The 24,876-nt window shown below is 38.9% G+C and overlaps 1 protein-coding gene across 1 annotated transcript in view; it reads left to right on the top strand.

Moving 5' to 3' along the window:
• The window catches only part of LOC133533513 (uncharacterized), a 223,122-nt gene that overhangs the window by 179,603 nt on the left and 18,643 nt on the right, over nucleotides 1-24,876 (top strand). Inside the window, exons 19-23 of the mRNA XM_061872494.1 lie at nucleotides 15,534-15,647; nucleotides 18,793-18,901; nucleotides 20,399-20,500; nucleotides 21,289-21,552; nucleotides 22,110-22,503. Of these exons, the coding sequence (XP_061728478.1) occupies nucleotides 15,534-15,647; nucleotides 18,793-18,901; nucleotides 20,399-20,500; nucleotides 21,289-21,552; nucleotides 22,110-22,503 (983 nt within the window). The remainder of the gene's footprint in view (nucleotides 1-15,533; nucleotides 15,648-18,792; nucleotides 18,902-20,398; nucleotides 20,501-21,288; nucleotides 21,553-22,109; nucleotides 22,504-24,876) is intronic.

Raw genomic sequence — 24,876 nt, 5'->3', positions numbered from 1 at the left:
CCCTGTAACTTCTAAAATAACAGAATGAAAAATCTAAAAAAAATATATGATATACATTACCATGCAAACTTCCACCGAAAATTGGTTTGAACGAGATCTAGTGAATAGTTTTTTTTTAATACGTCAATAAATTAAAAAAAAATTTTTTTCATCAAACCCATACGTGTGGGGTATCTATGGATAGGTCTTCAAAAATGATATTTAGGTTCCTAACATCATTTTTTTCTAAACTTAATAGTTTGCGCGAGAGACAGTTCCAAAGTGGTAAAATGTGTGTCCAAAGTGGTAAAATGTTGAACAAGATCTAGCAAGTAGATTTTTTTTAATACGTCTTAAATGGTACGGAACCCTTCATGCGCGAGTCCGACTCGCACTTGGCCGCTTTTTTTTCTCTTCTTAGTTATAACCATTACATTATTTTCAGCCGATTTCACCCCTTTCCGGGGGGGGTGAATTTAGTAACGATTGTATAAAGTTCGATTTTTAGCCCATACAAAACAATCCGTAGTGATTTTATTAGTCCTTAGAATTAGTTCCTGACTTTAGTGAAATTTGAGTTAATTTGACCGTACTATGAGCGGTACGGAGGCTTGAACTCACTATGTTTTTTTTTGTAGTTTTGAAAAGTAACGAGTTTCTATAAATTTTTATGTTAAGATTGTTTAGTTTTTAATAAATAAAAATACTAAAATAAAAATAAAAATAAGAACATGAATTCTTAACAGAATACAAAAAATAAGCACAATTGAGGATTTGAACCCTGACGCAACGGTATATAATTATGATTTCTTATAACTAAACCGCTAGGCCATGGTGACCGACGCAATAGTAGATGAAATATTGAAAAGCATTCGTACCTATTTTAATTTGGCAGCTTCAATATTACATATATATACATTTGATACTTGCACGGAATTAATGACGTAGTGACAGATCAAAACGTGAGACACACATATGCAATGACAGTATGTTACCGTTTTCGTGAATTGCCAAAATATTTTATTCAAATGTGTCTCTTGTAACAAGACCGTGAAGTTGCTTTTCGCAGATTTATATTTTGTATACCTACTTATTTTGTAAAAGGAATATTCACTACATCTGTACGATTACATTTAAACTGTATGCTAAGTGATTTAAGGTATATTTTCCCTAAATGTTCAGATATTTATGATCACCCTGTCTGTGCAGATATTATTGTCTCGTTGTGTGGTCAGATTTAATTGAAAAACCACTGCTCATATATTTATGGGGAATTGGATGTTCAGATGTTATTGACCTCATTTACTGTAAAGAATTTATTGAAATTTATTGCTGCTCAGAAATATTTGAGTACCTCGGCCGCTCCGATATATCTGATGGCGACTGTACATTTTTCAAAATATTCTCCTTTGCGCCAAAATAAATTGGAGCAATAAAGAATATTTACTTACATAAACCTGCACGAAAATAAATTCATGTCGTACCAAATTCATAAGGTCAATTTTAATATAATAACAATAGAAATGATTCGGCGAAATCCACTTTCCCTAATAGGATGAAAACGTTACCTTGCATTAGCATATTCATGAGGTTCATAGCGGTATTGTGGCAATATTCAATTTGTGTCGTTGACGTCGCGATCACCTGCTGTTTGCTCGTGTAATTGAGCAAAAATCGTAATTTCATTACCCATTCGTGTAAAAATACGATTTTCGTTTTTCGCGTTAGGTTTGTTCTGGCTTACCCGATGGATCGTCTGGGGCAACCCTACGAACCAGATGTGGCGGTCTAACTGCACTCAAGTTACTAAGCTGCGCATGACGGGATATCGCTACCATTTCGAAATATGTTTGTGACGTAGAGACAAACTCTTACAAACCTAAGCAGTGAAATCCCGCCTCATCATATTATATTATACAAATTGATTTATGATATGTGGAGCTCCATTAGGTATGAACATATTGACAACTTATTTATTACACTTGCGGACATGTTACATATTACAATATCCGTATTAATTGGGCGTAAAACCCGAGAGCAATCCGCAACTTAATATAATGAAAAAATGATTTTGAAATAAATGATTTGATTAATTGATTGATTGAAAAAATAAATAAACGCTGGAAACCGTCAGTTATTTATGATAATAAACTCGTGAAATATTAAAAGCCTAGCAATTATCGTGTACATTAATTGGCGGTTTAAATGCGTCCGTATAATTAATGGCCGATGGAAATATCTCGGTTCGCAGCGATCATTCGGGCGAAAGTAATGCAAATATTTGCGCTTCAACCCTTTGTGTCCTGATCTGCACACAGGCGCAGCGAGCTATTAAGTTAATTAAAATGTGTGCGTGTGCGTCACACGTACGCGGATTGTGATTTGCAACTAGGGTTGGTGATATACATAAATATTGGTATTTTGTTTAGACTACGCAGTCATGCGGCAAATCTGGGAGTTGGGGTATTGATATAGTATGTGCATATGTACCGCCTTCTGTTTGATTTATCTGGCTAAGAGATTTCCATTATTGAGATAGAATAGAAGTCTCTTTTGTTTGCACTCCTCAGTAAACGATAAATACAATTTAACTCACTCACTCAGATATTCAGAAATGTAGAGATATTCAGTGTTTATCTAAACTTTATAAACTAATGATATATTTGCTTTGTTCCAGGTAAGCACATGTTCGAGTTGACCATAGATTTTTCAGCAGGACACAGGCCAGGTTTGAATTGTGTTAAACGCGAAAAATTTCATAGATATTTTTATAATCAACCAATTATTGTACTTGTTAATCGTGAAACCAATTTATCAACGCAAACGCCCTGCATCAACTAGTGATGGGTTCTTTTCTTACATTTCGATGGGACTATGCTTACATTCTCTTTGATTTCAACTAATTTAATCAGACAAATCTATTTGACATGGTATCTAACTTTTCTAGCTACTCAAACTTTAAATAAAAATTCTAGTAACTCATTGGAGGAAGAGCCATTGTATCGACTGATTAGTTAACGACATCAATGAATGAAACAGGCCGTGACTTGATGCTATCAAACAGAGTAATAAAATACAGAAAGGACGCTTTGCACGCTGCTATTGGCAACTCTGATAAAATATTATTCAGTACAGAGTGGTAACGTATGGATTTATTCGTAAATGAGTTTGGCATTACGGCAAAGCATAAACGTAACAAACGTTGGAAAATATAGTAACAGGTTGTACAGTCAGGAGCAGAAGTCGCTAAGCGGGTGAGGTTCACATTCAAGGTGATCCGAGTACTTACATGTTATGTTAAGGGCGTAAGACTTTTCGGATAATTTTGACCATTTCTACCGGTTAAATACTTCTACTTCTCGGTGTACTGACAATTTATATGGTTTGGTAATTGAGTGTCATTATAGTACGAATTCCGTGTTTTATTCGTGTCATAAAGTCCCATTTAGTCGGTTCAAAAACATGCATGCAATATTGGATAGATTCCTGACTACAGAGTACAACGAATTCATTCGATCGACCAAATACCGCAATGTAACGATAACCGCATGCAAGTTCAGTTCTTGAACCGTCTAAATGAGGTTTTAGTCATAGTAAGCATGCAATAAGTCAGTTTTCATCAACAACGAGACAGAAGCTTACTCACTGAAACCTCTGCTGTATCTAATCTGCAATCGACATGGCCTCTGTTTAGTAACAGCCAACGCACGCGGGTCAATTGAGCCGGAGCGCGAGTCAATTGGCGACCCCTAACGCGGTTAGCTCGCACTAGCTTATGTATAACATCGCTAACGATATACCAGAGTTGGCTTTATATTACATTCTCCCACATTTTGAGTAATCCGTAGGCAGCAACCATCAACAAAAACGCAAAAACTTGCTAGTTGAATCATCTACATTATCTAGTCTGTAATCGACACGGCCTAAGCTCTGTTTAGTAACATGATGTGAGGCAACGCACGCGGGTCAATTGAGCCGGAGCGCGGGTCAATTGGCGACCCCTAACGCGGTTAGGACGCACCAGCTTGACGGATGCTCTGTACAATGTTAAAATAAATAGATATAGTCAGTTCGCTATACGTCCAACATCATCATCAGCCAAGAACAAGAAATCTAATGTTTAATGCCAAAGTGTAAGTGTTCTATTTTTACATATCTTCACTGACATTAACATGTTGGCAGTAATTGTCCACGAAAAATGATGCTCCCCGAGTTCGACTGCTGTACCTGCTAGGTAGCGTTATATGGCGCCATGACGGCCATTTGGTTTGTGGTAACTTAATTTTCAAAGGTCAATTTTTGACATCCAATTTCTGAGTTACCGTATGATATACAGGACCGTAGTCAGCTGTCCAATTTGAGACACGAACTTTACTTAGATTGCATACCTCTTCTACTATTTCCTCTTTGGTGAGTTCGCTTAGTTTATGCTTAAGCTCTGCTTTCCTAGGATAGCGTTGCCGTCATAGAGCGGCCATCTCTATACAAAATACTAGTCATCCATATTTACCCGTAAAAATATAGATAGTTTATTATTCAAGTAGGCATATTAAAATGCGCTTATGAACGTCAAATAAAGCTGCACCGGCTCTAACCCTACACCTCTGACCCGAGAAGATTTAAATCCCCCCTCAATTGGAGGAGGGTATCCCAACTACCACCGACCCAGGGGACCGGCCAACCGATTCGAAACCAATATGGAAGTATCATTTAGTATGGAGACGACCGCTATATGATAACACCGCTATCCTAGAAAAACAGAGCTTATACAATGTTAACACGTCTACGACAGAATTAAGTTTTTAAACTTGTGAGGTAAATCTGGCGACTACGCTCGGCCACTCACAAACTTTTACTTTGAATAATAAGTTTCAATTCCTTTATTCATCGCCTGGTTATGCCAGAGTTCGGCTTAGCGTGACTCTTTTGTATGCGAAGATGAAATTTGATAGGTTTGCCACTTAGCTAGTGCTCTGTAGACGCTTTCAGACTGAGTAGGTCATTGATATGAGTCTACTTTAAATGGAATGGATTTCTTTGATGCAACTTTTAACTGCAGATTTATTATTTCTTAAGCAAATCTAAGTAAGTTGCTGCGGTTGTAAAAATTAAGACGGAAATGAAATAAGTACATATTTCACTTTCATAGTTCTCTCGATGAAAGTTTGACGCATTGTGGCTATGCGCTTGGCATAAACAATAAGGAACTACTGACTCCGAATTTGCTAAATCCCTTTAACGCCAGTTATGGGTGCTAGGATTTCAAGTGTAGCTTTAGGATTTTATTGCGGATGTTAACATAGATTAAAGGAGTCTAAACCAACGGACTAGACGAGTTCGTAACATACCTATAATCTTAACGTTATATTTAATTAACTATGTAATGGGTTGGATTTTAAAAAACATGTAGAATTCGTTTTTGTCACGTCTAAATTTATTTTGATTTATAGTATAAGTTATAAATCCTATCACAACATTAATCATTCTTCGGTATTTCTCGTGAAACCGGTGAAACCTATTCCAAGTAGAATTTAATGAAATACTATTACTTTAGCGAGAGCATTCAGCAGATTCCATTGAAATTTAATAAATGTCTCTTGTTTCTTTGATATTAACAATTCAATTTGTAGAGTACTCATTCTGATAACCTTGTCGTCTGCGGCCTTGTTCTGACATTTCTCTCCATTTAGATTATCAAGCGGCTTCAAAAATTGTATGTACTACATGAACGTACATACTGTACCGCTACCACCATTTTTTCATTCGCTCACGTCTACGTTACTTCCTTTTTATGTATCTCACTCGTACTCGCATATTAGTGCAAGCGAGATGTCCATACAAACAGAGAAAACGTATATCCACTTCTAAATATTTTCCATTCTCCAAGATTGTTTAGTATATTATTGACACAATAAAAACCTAGGTCTATAGGTTTTGTATGTATGTCATTATATTGCACATAAACAGGTTAACATAAAACAGACAAAACACATAAAAATGTTATATACAATGGCGAACTTATCCCTAAAAGGGATCTCTTCCAGCTAACCTTTGAGAAAATGCGAAAGGATCAAACATTAATAAGTGCACTATGAAATAAGCAATATGCTTAACCTTAATAATGCAATATGATATTCCTTGTTTTTTTTTTCAAAATTTGCATTACTTTTTTTTTAGATACGAAACCTATAAACCTAGAATATATTATGCTGAAGCGATCGATTCAAAATTAAAGTGATTGGTTAATATTTAGAAAGTGAAAACCGTTTTCTTCCGATATGGAATTTCATAGAAAAAGTACCGTTATTTCTTTAAAGCTATTCTTCCCTCTTAAATGGTCAAATTGAGAACTTCCTCCTATTTTCGAAGTAAATTTCTTTTTATTAAAAAAAAAATAGGGTTATCCCCTAAACTACATATGCGTGTATTTGTCTCAATTTAAAATAGTTGCATGTGTAACCCCAAAAACGCGCGCTGGAGCGGAACCGTACAAATTAGTCAGCTGCGGGACAAATGAGGTGGGACTGAACCGCCGAGGGGTTAACCTCAACTCGTTAATGACCAGTTGCGCCAAACCTCCCGCTAACGTCAGGATAAAAGGCTTACAGATAGACAGTGCGTTGTGCATCTCGCCTGAAATATCCTAGCTATACAATGAACGCGGACTTATTAAGGCGGGATTCAGCTTTCACACGTCGGACGTCAGTGGCACACAAGCATACGAGCCGCCTGATGGTAAGCAGTCTCCGTAGCCTATGTACGCCTGCAATTCCAGAGGAGTTACATACGCGTTGCCGACCCTAACACTCCGCACCCTGGTTGAGCTCTGGCAACCTTACTCACCGGCAGGAACACAACACTATGAGTAGGGTCTTGTGTTATTAGGCTGCGGTTTTCTATAAGGTGGAGGTACTTCCCCAGATGGGCTCTGCTCTAGATCTGGAATGACATCCGCTGTGCTGTGTCCTACCACACAAAGCGAGATGACATTCACAATGCCCATACCTCTCAAAGCCTATCAACGTATGGAGCAATGAAACTTCAGCTGTTTTTTTTGTACGGGTAGAACATTCACTTTGCAAAGTCTACTATAAACCGCTACTGAACTATACGTAGATTTTCCTATAAAATGGTACCGAGTTCCTTAAAGATACGGTGCGAGAAGTGCCATGATGCGGAGGACAGACTTGAATTCTGTTTGACAACTGCCTAAGTTACGTTTGAATGTATTTATATTATAACCCCCAAGTACAAAGTGCGCCGGGGTGGAACCTCACAATTTGTCAGCTGCGGGGTTAATGAGGCGTATCCCGATGACGGGTACACCTCGATACTAGAACGAACGTAACACAGGCGCGTAGACAAACAACGCACACCTCACACAGTCAAATTAAAAACCAAGTTTATAACCGACACTTGTTTTGTGAGTTGTGAACGCAGCTGAACGCACAAGCAAAAAAACTAATGTTTGCGGACGCTCTTTATTGGTACTTCGGATCGGTATACTACCAACAACCTTTTTCTGCTACTATCTCATATCTATCCTCATCTATTATGATTTATCATTCTATTGGCCATATCTAATCAACATTATTCCTATTTATACCAGCTTGTTGTCTATATCTCGTTTTGTTTCAATGGTAAAAAAATGTCTAACCGAAATTTCACGCCGAAATGCCTCTTCTAATAGCGGTCATATCGGGCCCATCTGTGGATAATTGTGGGTAACATAGGGATCGCGTGCTCACGCCAGGTGTCCAACATCTATTGTCGCTTTCTGGAATTGTTATTTGAATCGCTTACCAAGGACGAGTTATCCAAGGCTCATCCGAACCATATATTTAAGGTTGTATAAATTAATCACATATATAAAGTGGGTATGCACTTTTCCAGCTCGCTGTTCTATCTTCCGTGGTATTTTACATATATTAAATTTTTCGTTAACCGAACGTTCCCGTGTTTCATTTGCATCGTACGGAGCCTCGCTGCATAACATTAAGCCGTCGGAATTTCATAAGTTTTAGTCCACTGCATTTTCAAAAAGCCGGCCAAGTGCGAGTCGGACTCGCGCACGAAGGGTTCCGTACCATTATTTATACAAACGGCTAAAAAAATGTTTGTTGAGCCCCCTTAAATATTTATTTTATTCTGTTTTTAGTATTAGTTATTATAGCGGCAACAGAAATACATCATCTGTGAAAATTTCAACTGTCTAGCTATCACGGTTCATGACGGACGGACCGACAGCGAAGTCTCAGTAATAGCTTCCCGTTTGACCCTTTGGGTACGGAACCCTAAAAATGTTCGGTCTCCATGTCAATCGAGAATGTCACATCGTACAATGTACAATATATTAATATGCATACGACTGCTGGCGGTGATCTTACTTTTCAAATGATTAGTAACAAGATGAGCTTGAACAGCTCTCAGCTCAACTCTATAAAGGCGTTCGTCAAGCGTATATGGCTAAATGATTACACCAACGAAAATGTAATTAAGGGTACGCATTGGGCAGATTTACCTGTATACATTGTTTGATTTAGATGTTTATTACAGAGTGACGGTGATAATAAGTTGCTTGCGTTTTCAGCAATAATATTCTTATCGTAATAATCAATAATTGGTTATTAACCACAAATAGCCATCTTGTTATAAAGCATAGCCTTCACGCTCATAACACGTAGTTTTATGGCTAATGCATTGAAAAATTACGTATACTTTATAATTTGTTATTCAGCCGCTCATATTTATTTATTGCTAGCAAGCATAATAACCTGTAGCTTAAGGGGAAACATTGGTTAGCGTTTCGCCAATTTTAAAAATCGGTTAAACCAAACGGTTTTCGACTGTTTTTTCTTCCGAAATTGAATTTTAATAAGTTTTGTACAATACTTAGGTAACTAAACTAAAGTAACATAAAGTATAAAGATTTTTTTTCTTTTAAACATATCATGCGGGGTATCGAATGAAAGGGCTTTGAGTATATTACAAATATATAACAAGATATAAAATCTCCACTATTCGATTTAACAAATTATTAGAAAAGTCCTAAACATTCACAATTCAGAGTTGACTTTGAACTGCTCTAGATTGAAAACGACTGAATGGATTATTCAAAAATACATATCAAGTGACTTTTAACATCATCTATGTCTAAAAATAATCCAGATCTATAAAAAATCGGCCAAGTGCGCGTCGGACTCGCGCACGAAGGGTTCCGTACCATTAACTAAAAATCACTTTTTTGTATGGGACCCTTAAATATTTATTTTATCCTGTTTTTAGTATTTGTTGTTATAGCGGCAACAGAAATACATAATCTGTAGAAATTTCAACTCGCTAACTATTACAGTTCATGAGATACAGCCTGGTGACAGATGGACGGACGGACAGCGAAGTCCCAGTAATAGGGTCCCGTTTGACCCTTTGGGTACGGAACCCTCAAAAAGAGAAGTACATTAAGTTGAATGTCAGTTTAATTTTCTGTTACAGGAAATTACTGATGATGTCATAGTTACTAGGTTACTACCCTTACCATTTTTGCGGTTGTCATCTCATATATTCGTGTTCAGGACACCATACTGATACCAGATATACCCACATCCGAGATGACTTGTGCCAAAAACGATTTCTAGAAGAGTTTTGGGCCAATTACCGAATTCTTTAACTCCATTTACTGGCCGAAGCGTGAGCGACGCGCTAGCGCGGTCTACGTTTTTCGACTCGGGCAATTTGCTTTCGTATGTCCTCCTCTACAGGTCCCATTTCTCAACTGAAATTCGTGAAAATTTGTAAGCAGGTTCAGTAGCTACATAATTTTTTTTTGTCGTTTCTTTTTCAGGAAAATGTTTAAAATGGTGGAAATTGGCATAAAGGGATTACTGTGAATATGACTCAACTAAGTAGTTTTTTAAGCTTAGAATAAATTTAAAAGTGGAAAAATTACTGTCCTGGGTGAGACTTGAACTCACGGCCTCTGGGTCGATACTCCAGCGCTCTGCCATCTGAGCCACCAATACCTCATCCACAGGCAGAAATTTTTTCCACCATATGGGTCTAGAGACCGTGAGTTCAAGTCTCACCCAGGACAGTAATTATTCCACTTTTAAATTTATTCTAAGTTTAATTAATTTTTAACAAGTAGAAACGTTACTTTTTACATGTTTTAAGTTTATCGATTTTATCGCGAGGTCTACAGCTCATAGAGCCAATAGTTTTATATATTTTTTATAATGGACTTACAAGCAAAACCTTCTTTAAGTTTCTTCAATTATGAAGAAGGTCATTGTTAGGAAAGAAACCTAAATAGTTTTTTGTGTGAACGGGTCGCTAACAGATGTTTCGCCTTAACTATTCATAATATTGTTCGAGTTAACTGGAACACATGGTCACGCGAGCGATTCTATTTGTAATAAAATATGCTTTTCTTGACGAGCTGTTCGAGTGATGGCTACATATGTGATAGCACTGCGATGGGACACGCTGATAATTATGGCCATTTAAGAACCCCCAGCAAGCTCAGTTTTCCACAAACGTAGTTACGCGCTCATTTTAAAACGACTAGCTAGATTGCTCTGAAACTTTGTACTTACAACAGGATAAGGTATATCTATGCCTGTAATTAGTTTATGTAGCCTCAGATACTGTGGAGCGTAGACTAGTAGGATTGCTGAAGAAAGAAGCCCGTCGATAGCACACGGGACGCTCGAAGACTCGAAGCTGGAACGCGCTGGCTGAAGACTGGAACCTTTACCGCATACCGCCAAGTACCATTAACGGGTAGTGTTTTGGGAGATTAAAAACACATACTTTGATTGTATAAGAACACTGGGTAGTGTTGAGGTAGCACCCCTTAATGTGATGTCTAGTGATGGAAGTGGAAGTGATGGAATGAATGTGGCCCGACCTACCGTTAATTTATAGGCGGACCACGCCCATTTGTCACGTGGGTGTTAGGTGCAGAGTGTACTAGTTGTTTATTGACCAATCAGCGCACGCTATTACATATTTAGGCATTTACTTATCCTAGACATTAAAATTTGTAAAATCTTATATCTAACTCAGTATTACACAAAGACAAATGGGACAAAAAATAGAACACGATATATACAAAATCACACAACAAAATATTTACAGAAATTACAGCTATCTATCTACACGTTTAGTTTTTACATTCCTTATACCTATTCGCGACAGATACCATAGTTCAAAAAATACAGTGAATTTAAATTTTTCATACAAAACTTGTTTTTGCTCTAAGTATTTCGTTTGTTTTATAAACTGGAGCTATACACCGTGTTTTTATTGAATTTCATTAACTCCGGGGAATGGAAAAGTGCGTTTGAGGAAACTAAGTGGCATAGTTAATTTAACAAAATATTTTTTTATATTTATTTCTTTTATTTTTATACAAAGTAATTAACTGTTGCATACAACGTTGTTGTAACACGGGCATCACATTTAATTCAACCAAACTATTGCAAACTGTGACATATTAATGTCATTTCGAACATCAATCGTCCTAGATAGTATTTCAGTTTAGTAGCAAATGTACACACTCGTACTAAACACTAATCAATATATAAAAAGGTCCTAAGGCAAGTGTATACGCTCGTAAGGGCCTTATAAGATAAAAATAAATTATTGATTATCTCCGAAATGGAGTTAATTAGAATACCGGTGTCTTTGAGAAAGCTACTTAATTTAAGCTCAGGAATGCACCCTTGAAATTAACGGAAATCAAAAGAAACACGGTGTATAAATTACAGGCATAGATATGCCTCATCTCATTGTATGTGAAGGTGAAATTCGGCCGAGCTTGCTGCGAACTCTTAAGACATATTTATACGATTTTCTACAGCAGTCATCGAATCTGACGACTATTTGTTAATTGCTTTGAACGCACACATATGCATGTTAACACTTTTAGTGCTAAGCTTTCCATTGTCTGTCATGAAATCGTAACGTTTAAAATATCACTTGGACACTGTGCTATCAAGTGTTGGCCGCAGTGTTGGCCGAACGTTAAGTGCAATTAACCGTTAACAATTAAATATTGAACCATAAACTAACGGCCGGTTACAATTCACGGTTCAATTTATAATGGTTAATGATCAATTGCATTCACGTTTCGGCCAACACTGGTTGGCCGAACGTTAATTAGAATTGAAAATATTGAAAAATTAACCATTACAAATTGAACCGTAAACGGTAACGGACGGTTACGGTTTCCAATTCTAAGTAACGTTCGGCCAACACTGGTTATCAAACACCAGAGCAGAGTTGTATCGGTGCAGAGTTGGCTTATCCTGACTCTATCTATACTATGATAACAAAATTCATACAAAACTGGTAAAAATGATTCGATCAATGGAATGGCCGTCTCCAGGCAAGTCTCGGCGTTCAGCCGAGCGGCGGGCAGGCTACAAATGACTTCATTGCATATTTACCACCCCGGCGAACAGCATCGTTATTTATTCTAGCTACACTTCAACCCTTCACTCCTTCAGCTCGTACTTTATAAAGGTAACATAATTTACGAGTTATATTTATGAAAGATCCTACCATTCGAGGAATTCATTCTGTCAGTGCATTCCGCTCTCAGATATTTGATTATGTGAGGCCAAAATTAACACATTTCTGTAATTTTGTATGCCTTTTTCGTCTATTTTTTTGGGGCCAACCTACCGACTTGCCTTTCATGCCAACTGAACGCCACTACGCTACTACGAGTCTAAGAAAATGCCAGTCAAAAATAAGGTTCGGCTTTTCCAATGTTCGACTCGTCTCCATTGTTACTTACCCCGTTGACCGTACCCAGCCATTATGTTTCTTTCAAAATTAAATATTAAGCATTACGCTCTCGTATTTACGTGTACATAACCTGTAAATGTAACACAATAAGCGTTCAATTACCGGCTAGGGCGTGGGCGGTGAATGTTTAAACCGCCGCCGGGCTGGCTCCATTAGCCGCGCGTCACCGGTACTTGCCTTGGAGGGTAAGGCTGTGGTATGTCTGTCGACGGGCGGTAGTCAAAAGGACGCTGAAACATTATGGAGGTACGCTGGACACTGTCGCAGAAGACGGGGTCATTTAGACTGGTTAGCGGTACTTTGATACAATGACGCCGGAGATATGGATAGAGAAATGTTGAAACTACCTTATAGTTACAGGATTTGGTTTTCAATTGGCATAGACTTGGCTGTCTGGATTTCATACGTACCTAGTTGAAATTGAGGCAAAAGGATTGCGATCTGTAGAAATACGAATTTATTTAAAACATATAAAACATATCATAAAACATACCGTGCCATGTTGTCTTGTATGACTGTTAATATCGTTCTCTATTAGCCATTTTATATTTTAAAATCATGTCACTTGTCACCAAAGAAGAAACAGACATGAGAGGAAAAGTGATATTGCATCAGGATTTCTGTCTGTGTATCCACAAGAATGTCGAACTGAATTTATACACTTACCACCACCATTAATCTGCTATACGAAGCCGCACCGGACTTTGTCTATTATGTAGTATAATGGATATTGACACAGCTACACGCAAACACTCTTATTGTAATTACAATTACTATTGATAGTGCCCGCTTCCGCTCAAGCCCCCGCTGCCGGCTGGACGGACCAACAAAGTGTGAACATAATTGCGAAGGGTTCCACACAATGGGATTTTTAATAACCGCCCCCGTTTGACGGCGCCGCTATATTTTTATAATTGTTACGAAAATAAGCTGTCATCGACACGGCCAGGGGCAAGGGAAACTCGGACGTGACCGTAGTACGGTGGTTATTTGTTCGGAATTTAAGCATTATGCTCTTGAGCGTAGATCGTATTTTGTATAACTTGATTGATTACGCTATAGCTTTGTGGTGGTGTCGATATTAGCTCTGTTCTGTTTAAATGATAGCTGTGTAAAAATTCCTGATTATATAAAGCTAGAACCCCAGTTGACAGTATTTAAAAATAAATTAATTAAATTCCTTATTGACAAATGTTACTACTCTGTTAAAGATTTTTTAAATGATAATAATTTATAGCCTATAAAAAAAGATATTATATGACATGTAATAATTGACCTATAGTATAAGTTTCTCGTTCTTGTAATTATTTTGCTAGTTAATTATGTAGGTACTGTTATTAGCTTTAAGTAATATTGTATGCCCCTACGGGGTGTCATGTTCTGACTTGTTCATATATATAACATCTTAATTGAAATGTACATGACTTCACAATGAATAAATGAAATGAAATGAAATAAATAAATCACTTTTGGATGGTCCTTCGACCCGGATTGCTCTCACATTCCGTATTTCCGACTGCATTTATTTAAGTTTGAACTTTATTCGCATGAATTTAAGCAGTTACTACAGCATTATTATGTGATGCCAGTTATTTGGCGTGTTCTCTATTTGCTTTTGAGCACGTGTCCGTTGGAGTGGTCCTTGGAACCGGACAGTAGGTACGAGGGTTGGCCTGTTCACACGGATGGGAAAATGATAATTTTGTGTGCGGTAGAGTACACCTGTTGCTGTGGCTTGCCATTTGGAAATTCATAAGCGGTCGTTTAGTCAATTTATGTGGGCTTTCGGTATGCTATAGGATTAAGTTACTTTAAGTTATATCTGCTACACGAGCCCATATTGGTTAAAAAAGGGGGGTTGACATTTTCTGTACCTTTACAACATGCAACAATTGCAATCATTTAAAGAGCACATAGCGATGACCCCCTACAGCTAACGCCGCGAACTAGACGCTTACTTTAGTACTTACGTTGTGCATAGCGTTTATATCAAAATACAAACATAGCGGTAAGGATGTTAAGGATTAGGCCCAGCGAACAGTATTTGCTAACCACCAATACATATCAATGAGTGCCCGTGTTTATAATAAAATTAATAAACAATTAAATATTTACCCTCTAAACTCCTATAACTGCAAAGCAAAACTAACTGCCTTTTTACAAACACTATCTTATCAGGAAACCGAAAACCTCTTGTCATGTCTGAAATAACCTTTGCTATCCTTCTTGCTCATCATGTTTTTCAGTTACCTCATTATCTACACCCACACACACACTCACACACACACACACTCACATGCACATACCTGATCCACACCACCACAACTTACACACATACTTACACATATCTGCATTAGTTGGCTTTAATTAGTTACAATCTTTGTCATTTACCTTTTTCCAGTCTACGGATTTCTATTGCTGATACCATTGTTACCAAATCAAGGAGGAATCGCTGACTCCCGAGTCACAGGCTTAGACCTAGTTCGGGAGGCAGAGGCTCAACCCCACTACCTAAATGTGTTACAAACCTAATACACCTGTCTTACCTACAAAATTTTACAATATGAATTGTAATGTAAGGTTTAAAGCAATAAAGATTTATTTATTTATTTATTTTATTTATTTATTTTATTACAATGAGACACTTCAAAAGTAATCTTCTTTGAACACAATCTACTATAGTTATCAATGAAAACAAGCAAATTATCAACATAACTAACCTACCATCTCTTTCTTTCCAGGTGGCAGCGCGAACAAAATAGCGAAGCGTACAGAGCTAACGCCCAACAAGGGCGGGCCGTTCGCGGCCGCGCTCCGCACGCTCGCCAAGAACGCCGGGCCCGACTCCAAGGACGGTGAGTCGCTAGCTGTAGCATCTACCCTACCTTCGCTGGCCCTAGCCCTAACAGACGTGACACATTGCTAAGAAGACGCCTAACTGAATATCTGATTCACACGATGTTTATTCGAACGGTTTTTTGAACACAGATGATGCGCTGCCAGGTTGGCATAGCGAGATGGCCCTTACAAGACTGCAATAATGACACACAAAGATTAGAAATGGTTAAATCATAGCAGTCAAGAAAATAAGAATTAAAAAAGAATCAACTTATGTAAATTACTATTGAATATGTTAAACATGTTACATTTGTCAAGACTAGATGGCAAAAATTGAAAATCATGTATCTCCTCTGTCGTTTCAATAATGTTCTTACATGAGATGAGATGGAGATGGACATATTAGAATGATCTTCGGATTTCGATGTTTTTCCCATACTAACGATTTGTGTACCATTGAAAATATTTGTGTTTATTAGGTAAGTTAACAAGGTAGATAACGATTTGTTCTATTTGTACATATTCGAACGGTTTCGGTGGTGTGAAACAATGATATTATCTTGCTTATATAATAATAATAATAATTCAGCCTATAAACGTCCCACTGCTGGGCACAGGCCTCCTCTCATGTGCGAGAGGGCTCGGGCTATAGTCCCCACGCTAGCCCAATGCGGATTGGGGACTTCACATACACCTTTGAATTTCTTCGCAGATGTATGCAGGTTTCCTCACGATGTTTTCCTTCACCGAAAAGCTAGTGGTAAATATCCAATGATATTTCGTATATAAGTTCCGAAAAACTCATTGGTACGAGCCAGGATTTGAACCCGCGACCTCCGGATTCGGATTGGATCTTGCTTACCTTGTATAAATTGTACAAGTTGCCTTTAGTCGCGCCTAGGCAAGCGAGCAATGTGCACGTGTTAACGGGCTCTCTCATACCGAAAGAGATAGAGAAAAGCTCATGTTAAACAACAAAGATGAACGGTATACATGCGAAAATTAAATAATCAACAAAAACAGATTAATTCGTAAATAATGAAATAAATTTTGAAGTATTTTTTTGTGCGCCTTATTAGTATAACCTATCTATAGTTATATAAAATCATTAGTGTGAATCAGATATTTGAGGAATTTTGTGGTGTCTTGAAAGCAATTGTGTCAGATGGTACCTTACAATCATTCGTGTTCTATTTTGGAACAGTTATTGTTAATTTTATAATTTACTGTGTATAACATTTTGCCCAATTCAGTTTCTTTGTATATTGTATATTTGACAGGACAAATTTTTTTTTGTTCAATTAATGGGGTTGGCCGGTCGAAGTATTAAACAGATGGCGCCATCATAGCTTGCCCTGTCAATCCCTAGAATTGTGTCAAATTCTCGTTTTTTTTTTTTGGAATTTTGTGACCTGGATTCCAGTACTTTAAGCCAAATCTCATAGAACAAAACTAGAGACAGGGGCAAGCTATGATGGCGCCATCTATGCAAACAGTTGCCAACCCCATTGACTTTTGCAATTTGAAGTCTCTTTTCACTGTTTGTGGCATTAAATGATAACTGTCCTAAAACACTGGGCACACAGGGCCAGCATTCCCAGATTTCCCTCTTTTGTTTTGTTTTACTACACATTCAATGTGCGGCTCACATTTATTGGGTTTTGTATCCTCGAGTACCCACTTCGCGTTAGGGACTAAAGTATCGCGGTACTAACTATGCTATGTAATACCTGTATTATAATTATATTACCTGCACATTGTTGTAAAACTTGTAAAGATTGAACAAAGTGATACAATTATAAAAGGTTAATGAATGATTCTCTCAAATCAAATAAGTATTGTCTAGTACCACATTGTTTCTATGAGCTGTAGACCTCGTCAACCCCCATTCTGCCTTTTAGAAAAAAAAAACAATAACAGAATGTGTTCAGAGTTCAGAGATTCAGTTCTGTCTTCCGAACATATTAAAGATTTTTTCCTAAGCTAAAGCGGACACCTTCGCATTCGCTCGGCACATCGTTAAGAACATGGCGTAAAATATCACTTTGTCCATTCTAAAATATCTTTGTGTATGAATTACACGTTTCTGTTGTTAAACAAGTCTATTGTAAGTCATTGTAATTGTTGTATTAACTACGTGGTTATTCCCAGGAGTTACCACCAACTCAGTATTGTGGTAACTACTGGTTTTTTTTCCAGTAATTACCACTGGTAACAACTTGGTGGTACCTAGTGTGAATAGCTACGTTAACGCAATTCGCTCTTATTCATTTGCCACACTTTTATTGAATAACTACAAAAAATATGCATCGTAGTGGTTCAAATAATCTTGTTTTATATTCTTACTTTATTACGTAATTAGCTATTATATTGTGCTGTATGTTCCACTAGACTTCATGTTTCTAACTAAGGATTCATATGTTTTGACAAAATATTCTTAAGCTTAGAAACAAATTAAAAGTGGAAAAATTCACTGTCTTGTTGGGACTTGAACCCACGACCACTGGGTCGCTACCCCAGTACTCTTCCATCTGAGCTACCAAGACCGTACCTAATACAGCGAATATTTCCACTATATAGCCATAAAGCCTTAGGGAGGCACTAGCGACATCTACCCTAAGAGTCTTACTCTTCTTAAACTTCCAAATATTCTTCTCTTGTTCTCAAAATATTCTTCTAAACGTGATTGCTGTCTTTGTATAACGTCGCGGCTAACACGTATGGCTCTTTGTCTAAGAAGAAAAGTAAAGACGAAAAGTATGTATATAACATATACTTTCACTACTTTTACTCATGTTTTAGTCTCACAATGTTCTACGATGTGTAGTGGTAACATAAAAGTGTGGTTCGATCAGTCTGAAGGCCACGAAAAAACGCTCCGAGCGAATTCGCTCAACGCTGAAGCACGCAGCGTCGATTACGATAATAAGGTAAACGGCACGATACAGTCGTTGACATCTATTTTGATAGGAAAATCATTCACTGCTGCTTTATAAGAACGTTGAAGTACCAACATTGGTATAGTTTACCCAACAAATGTATGGCGCTCGATGCTGCCGGCAATCAGCGTGGAGCGAAAACGCTCGGAGCGTTTTTTGTGGCCGAGACATAAGAGCGAGTAGTGTTCGTTGCGAGCGTGTGTTTGACCGTGGAAGGTTGCAGGCTCGGCCGAGCGCGAGAAGGAAAAGCCGCCGCCCGCGGCGCCCGCCAAGCGCGCCTCCCCACACCACCTCCCCTCCAGCGGGTTCCAGCCTTACAGGCCTGATGACCGGTGAGTACACCCATATTTTTTTACTAAAGTAAGGCTTTATTCTATACGGAACGCACCCTTCCAGTGTGCACGCTCGACGCTGATACCGATCGCCGTGCATTTGTTTTAAACAATATATGGCATCAGCGTCGAGCATGCGTTCCGTGAGCGAGGTGTTAGTACTATGCGTACAGTAGCAGTGTCACGTTCTAGGGAAGTTTTTACATACAATATGACGCTGTACGTAGCGTACAGCGTCAACAGGACACCAAGGCCTAAGCTTATTGTAAAGCTGGAGTATCTATTCTCTCTAATGATTCCTCGCGTGACATGTAATTGCATTTTTATCGCGCGGGAAAATCAATATAATCAGCGGGACGCGAACGCGCACTCCTCTTCCGCCTGAGGTACACACTAGCCGTGCTAAGGTGCATTAAGTTTCGATTTTTTTTCGGTCACTAGGCGCAATAGAAGTCGCGTCGTGTGTTATTATAATTAAAATTACATTTCTTATTAAGAATTCGATTTGTATGGTCGTCCTATAATAAATATAAGTCGGTCAGGTTTTACACAGGTTGACATTCACTCTTAGGATATGATTAATTCATATTCCAGCCTTTCACATTCAACTTGCAGAATTAATTTGAGAAGGCAATCTTCCATTCCACTACAAGTCATGTTGGGCATTCCACTACAAGATATGCTTGAAGTTTTGGTGCGGAAAATGAGTTAAATACATTAAAAAAAATCTAACTGTAACAACTTCCATATGAATATTGCATGAAAATACGAATCCTGGCTCTTGCGGGAACAAGAAAGATAACTTTTATTCGAGCCTGTGTAAACCCTTGAAAGTTTTAATGCCCTACTCGGAAATGCAGACGTCAGACGAAAGTGTAAAGTCAGACCAGTGCACACGAGAAACTTATACACGTTTCTGAATAATTCAAAGGCGGGAAGACAAATGATAATTTTAAATTTAAAAATGTTTTAAAAGTTATAGCAGCGCAATCTGGCGGATCAAAACTAGCACGTAATATTCGTTGATTGAGTGTGACAGAACACTAACCCTTCTTCTTCTTTATTCAGTTTACTGAATTGGTTTGCCTGCAGTTCATGTGGTATTGCATCATATCAAGGCTACTTGCTTGCAATGACATTCGTGGAATAGGACCTTTTTGACCGATTCATACATTGAATCGGTTAACCCTTACGGAATCATAGGTTCGGTTGTACCACTTCCAACGACCCGTCCGTCGCCGTCAAAACGTTTGCGATATGTGCAAAATTTCATAATTCACTGCTGAGGTGCTGAGTGACTGTGATGTGATGGTAGGCTTAGCACGCGACAGTATCTCACGCGCGCTTTTTAATAACCTAATACAGTTAGAAAATGACGGGTAAACTGAGACAATGCCGAAGCGCGCCCGTGCTAACTGTACAGTCCGTGTGGGGTTGGTGCAACTGACCCTAAACAGACTGAAGCACAAAGTGTTATGTAGTGTTGTTTGGTTGCAGGCTGGCGCACCCGGCGGCGGCGTCCTTCCCGCTGCTGGAGCCCGCGGCCTACGCGCCGTACGCGCACCCCGGGCTGTACTCCAGCGCCGCGCTTCAGTACAGGTAATCATCATCATTACTTGACGCGTCTTCTGCCAGCCTCTTAACTTTCCTGCGGCAGCTTTTACGCTCACTTGTCTGAGATATTGTCTTATTCCAAGGGCTTAAAATATTTATAGAATCTATGTACACTACATGCATTAAATAGGTACTATAGGTACAGAACGATCTAGAACATCGCAAATTGAAGTAGAGATGGATTATTTAAAGATGAACAAACAGATCGTTTTAAAATGACATGAGACGGGCAGAAGGATAAACCGTGAGTGATCTCTTTACACATGATTTATCGTGAGCCAAATCCGGATTCGAACTTCACTATTGTCTTTAGCTAGAACGAGTCTTTAGGTAACGTCTTGAACCCCTAGCCCGCCTCGTCACGGCAGAACCGGTTCCAATTTCTTGACTATATTCCCTCTTAATAAGACTTGGCGTTTTTGACCAACCCTAAGGGCGAGCAGTACGTGCTTGCACCTTCTATACGATTTTTCTTTAATACATGAGATCTGTTTCAGTTTTTAATGTATTGTACTTAACTTTTTAACTGTTTGCCTTTATGGATAATCTGTATCTGTGAAGTTTCTTGTTGTTGCCAATTCAATCTCTTTTACTATAACTAGCAAGCGATTTAGCGTTGTACGATGATGGATGCTAAATAATTTCAAAACTCGCGCAGTGTTTTCAATTGAAACTTGGCTGTGCTCTAGCTAAGAAATGTGTATTGCAGTATTCTCGCAGCCAACTTAAAAATCAATTGAGCTGGTGTTAAAAATCCGGTGTATCGTCTTCAGACTAGCAGCAGAAGAACAAATGTACCTGGAGCGGGTGTTCCGCGGCGGCGTGGGCGTGGGCTGGCTCCCGCCCTACGCGCTGTACCCGCCCATCGCGCCGCACCTGCCGCTCGTGCCGCCCGCGCCGCACACGCCGCACGCCGCGCACGCGCCGCACGCGCCGCACACGCCGCACGCCCCGCACGCGCCGCCCGCGCATCATCTGCACGACGAGCGCGAGCGGGAGCGAGATCTACAGCTACAGAGGGAAAGGGAAAGAGAACGGTGAGTTTTTATATGTATATACAGATCCTTATTAGTGGAGTGGATTTATATACTCAGATAAGACTCAAAGATTTTAGCGCATGTGCAAGTGCATTTCGGAAGAAAAATTTAACTACATCTGAAATTTGCAAAATTCTGATTTTTAAAAAAACGGAGTTTGACTATAGTCAAACCTAGTCTTGTGTTGTTTACACGATCGTTCAGACAGGATTAGTTTCCAATCTCCTCAATAAGTTATTGTTAAATATGTATACATAATAATGCTTTAAAACGTTTTTCTTTGAAAGGTAGCGTTACATCTTTTTTGTTAAGAATTATACAAGTAGTTTTTTTTTTACATTTTCTGAGGAGCAGATTCTAAAATATTCCGAAATAGCATTATAAATGTGCATATTATTTTCACATTTCATTGTGTTAATATTTAATACTGGCAATAAAATGACCCATCAGAAAAGTGCCACATTGATGATGAAGAAATATCCCAGTTCCGAGTAGGTGATGTGAAGATGAAATTACACGAGTGTACAATAATAACACGATCATCCGTCACATTCCAGAGAACGGGAAAGAGAACGCGAGCAGCGGGAAAAAGAACAAAGAGAGCGCGAGCGACTACAACGGGAGAAGGAGAGCCGAGCGCGAGAAGCGTTACGAGACGAGCAGAGACTCGCGGCGCTACACCCGCACCACCACCTGCTGCCGCCGCCGGTGTACTCGCTGCCGCGCGCGCTGCTGCCGCCGCCGCTGCTCTACCGCCCCTACCGGCCCTACCCCGCGCCCTACGAGCCGCGCGCGCCGCCCGACGCCAAGCCCGCCTCGCCCGCGCCGGCCGTGCCCCCCGCGCCGGCCGTGCCCCCCGCCCTGCCCCCCGCCGAGCCCCCCGCGCCGCCCGACCAGGACAAAGGTGAGGAGCTGCCCGCTCCCGCGCCCGCGCCCGCGCCCGCCGCCGCGGTGTGACCGCCGCCGAGCGCCCACCCTAGATAGTTATCATTAATTCTAGCCCCTAATAGGTGTTCAATATTTTTCAGATCGTTTTTTTATCGCTCGCAGCATTTAGACGGCCGTCGTGTAAATAGTATATTTAATAGGTAGATATTATACGGACAATACCTAACGAGAAGTGGTAAAGCGATTTTATTGAAATACATTCAATGGAATTGACGCGTGCATGCTAATCCCCGAGGCGTTTCTTCCGAGACGTTTCGGGGGTAGTTTATTTTTATTTTTTTCCCCTCCTTTCCCTCCCCGAGCTTGAAGTTAGCGCATGTAGTTAGAATGTGCTGTGTGTTGCCTACAGGTAAAAGGAACCGGCGGCGAGTCTGAGCTACGTTTCAAGGTTTAAAACATTTCTGATGTTCGATTTTAGCTCCGTTCTTTTCTTACACATGTTAACGGAAAAGGGCAAAATTCTTCATCTGCTAGACAGTTTTATCTGACATGTCACATCTGACAATCATTACATTTAAATTGAAATCAGCGAGTACCTAAGCATAATTAAATGCTAAACACAATTAGATTTTATCCGTTGAAAGTTGAAAATACGTGATAATAGCTAGAAAAACAGCACGAGAATTTTTTTATGGATAACTTTGATTCCTAACTCCTAATATCATTAAAGCCTGGTGTTTGTAAATGTTTGTGTTTGTGTAAATATCAAGGGAATTTATATAAACAAGAACATTAATAACAAATACAAGGTATACGTGATGCTTGAGACACTATAGACAAACTAAAAGCATAGACCAAAAATATACTAAGACGAGTAGATTAGTGCAAAATAATGTTGCCTCGGTTTTGGCAGCTCTGATGCCATTTTGGAACCGTACAGTATCATCTACTCCACCTGTGAAAACTGCGGCTACATAATTTTGCAGTACTTTTTTCGTCCTTTGTCAATGCCAAAATGGTATTTTATACAATAATTATATTCTATAATAGAACTTTTCAGTCGAACTTTGCTACGAAGCTTGCTAAGTGGCCTAAGTAAGGTACGAGATTGAAAAGCTTGATTATATGTGGATTTCCTAATGCACATGAAGCATAAACCCTATAAACATGGAACGCCACATATCATTATTGTATACTATACTATACTATGCATCAAATAAAATAGTACTATATAACCTTATTAATTAAACAAAATTAGGTGAGTATCTACTGAAAAAGAGGCTCATTGATGTTTCGTCCTCTTATCGCAGGGACACGATTGGTCAAATTCATTGTAATTCCACTAATGTGCTCCGTAATGAAGTCATTATAGTTGAGCCGGGAGCCCATAGTGAAAAGTATGCGATTATAATTTGGTTTCCTTCAACCATTGAAGTCGACGAGTAGAAAAAGTGAATTTATGGTAAGAACGAAACAGCAAATTACTGAAAGGATCAGATTGTGCTTTGATAGTAATATTACTATGATAAACTGGAAGGTGGTCACTGCGTATCAAATATCAAAGCATCGAGTAGTGGAATTATCAGTACTACTACTTGATAATAGATGTTAAACGCTACGCATCCAGCTTTATCATGCGTACGGCTAAGGAGTGGAATTCACTTCCTGCAAATCTATTCCCAGTCCACTATAACTTGGATCTTTTTAAATCGAGAGTGAATAGACATCTTTTAGGTAAGCATGTTCCATCCTAGACTACATCGGCACTTTCCATCAGGTGAGATTGTGGTCAAATGCTTACCTTTTCGGAATAAAAAAAAAAAAAAAAAATGTTGCGACGAACGAAAAGTCAAATGCTCAGAAATAATTTTCAGATATTTGGTCATTACCTATTAGGTACAATTTTTGTTAAAGGAGGTACGAAATAGTACAAATTACGTAGTTACTGTGAGCTGAAGACCAGACAAAAATGGTGAAACATTTTTAAAAATTGGCAAAATATCTGTGTAATTATTCAACCTGCTCACAATTTTTTACGAGAATCGGTTGAGAAATGCGGCCTTGGGGCCCGTTTCTCAAAAGCTTGTAACTTGTAATACAAGCGGATGTCACTTTTTGGCACCTTTTATTAGAAAGGGACTTCCACTCGTATTACAAGCTACATGCTTTTGAGAAACGGGCCCCTGCACAGAACACAGTTCTGTCAGAGTTGAAACGGAGAACACAGCTACTTCAATCTTGGTCATTCACATTCGGTCAATAAAGTCTAACCACGCTAAGTTTTTACTAAACAAAACCTATAAATCCTCTTAAACACTAAATGATAAATCCTCTACTCTTTGTCCAAGTGACACCTGTCAAACCGATCAAAACAAAGCTTTACAAATTACTACGACATCTTTTAACCAAACAATTTCTGTGTCCAATCCTAAACAA

The sequence above is a fragment of the Cydia pomonella genome, unplaced genomic scaffold (assembly GCF_033807575.1).
Source record: "Cydia pomonella isolate Wapato2018A unplaced genomic scaffold, ilCydPomo1 PGA_scaffold_173, whole genome shotgun sequence".
In the NCBI taxonomy this organism is placed as follows: Eukaryota; Metazoa; Arthropoda; class Insecta; order Lepidoptera; family Tortricidae; genus Cydia; species Cydia pomonella.
This window is presented reverse-complemented; position numbering and strand designations above follow the sequence as displayed.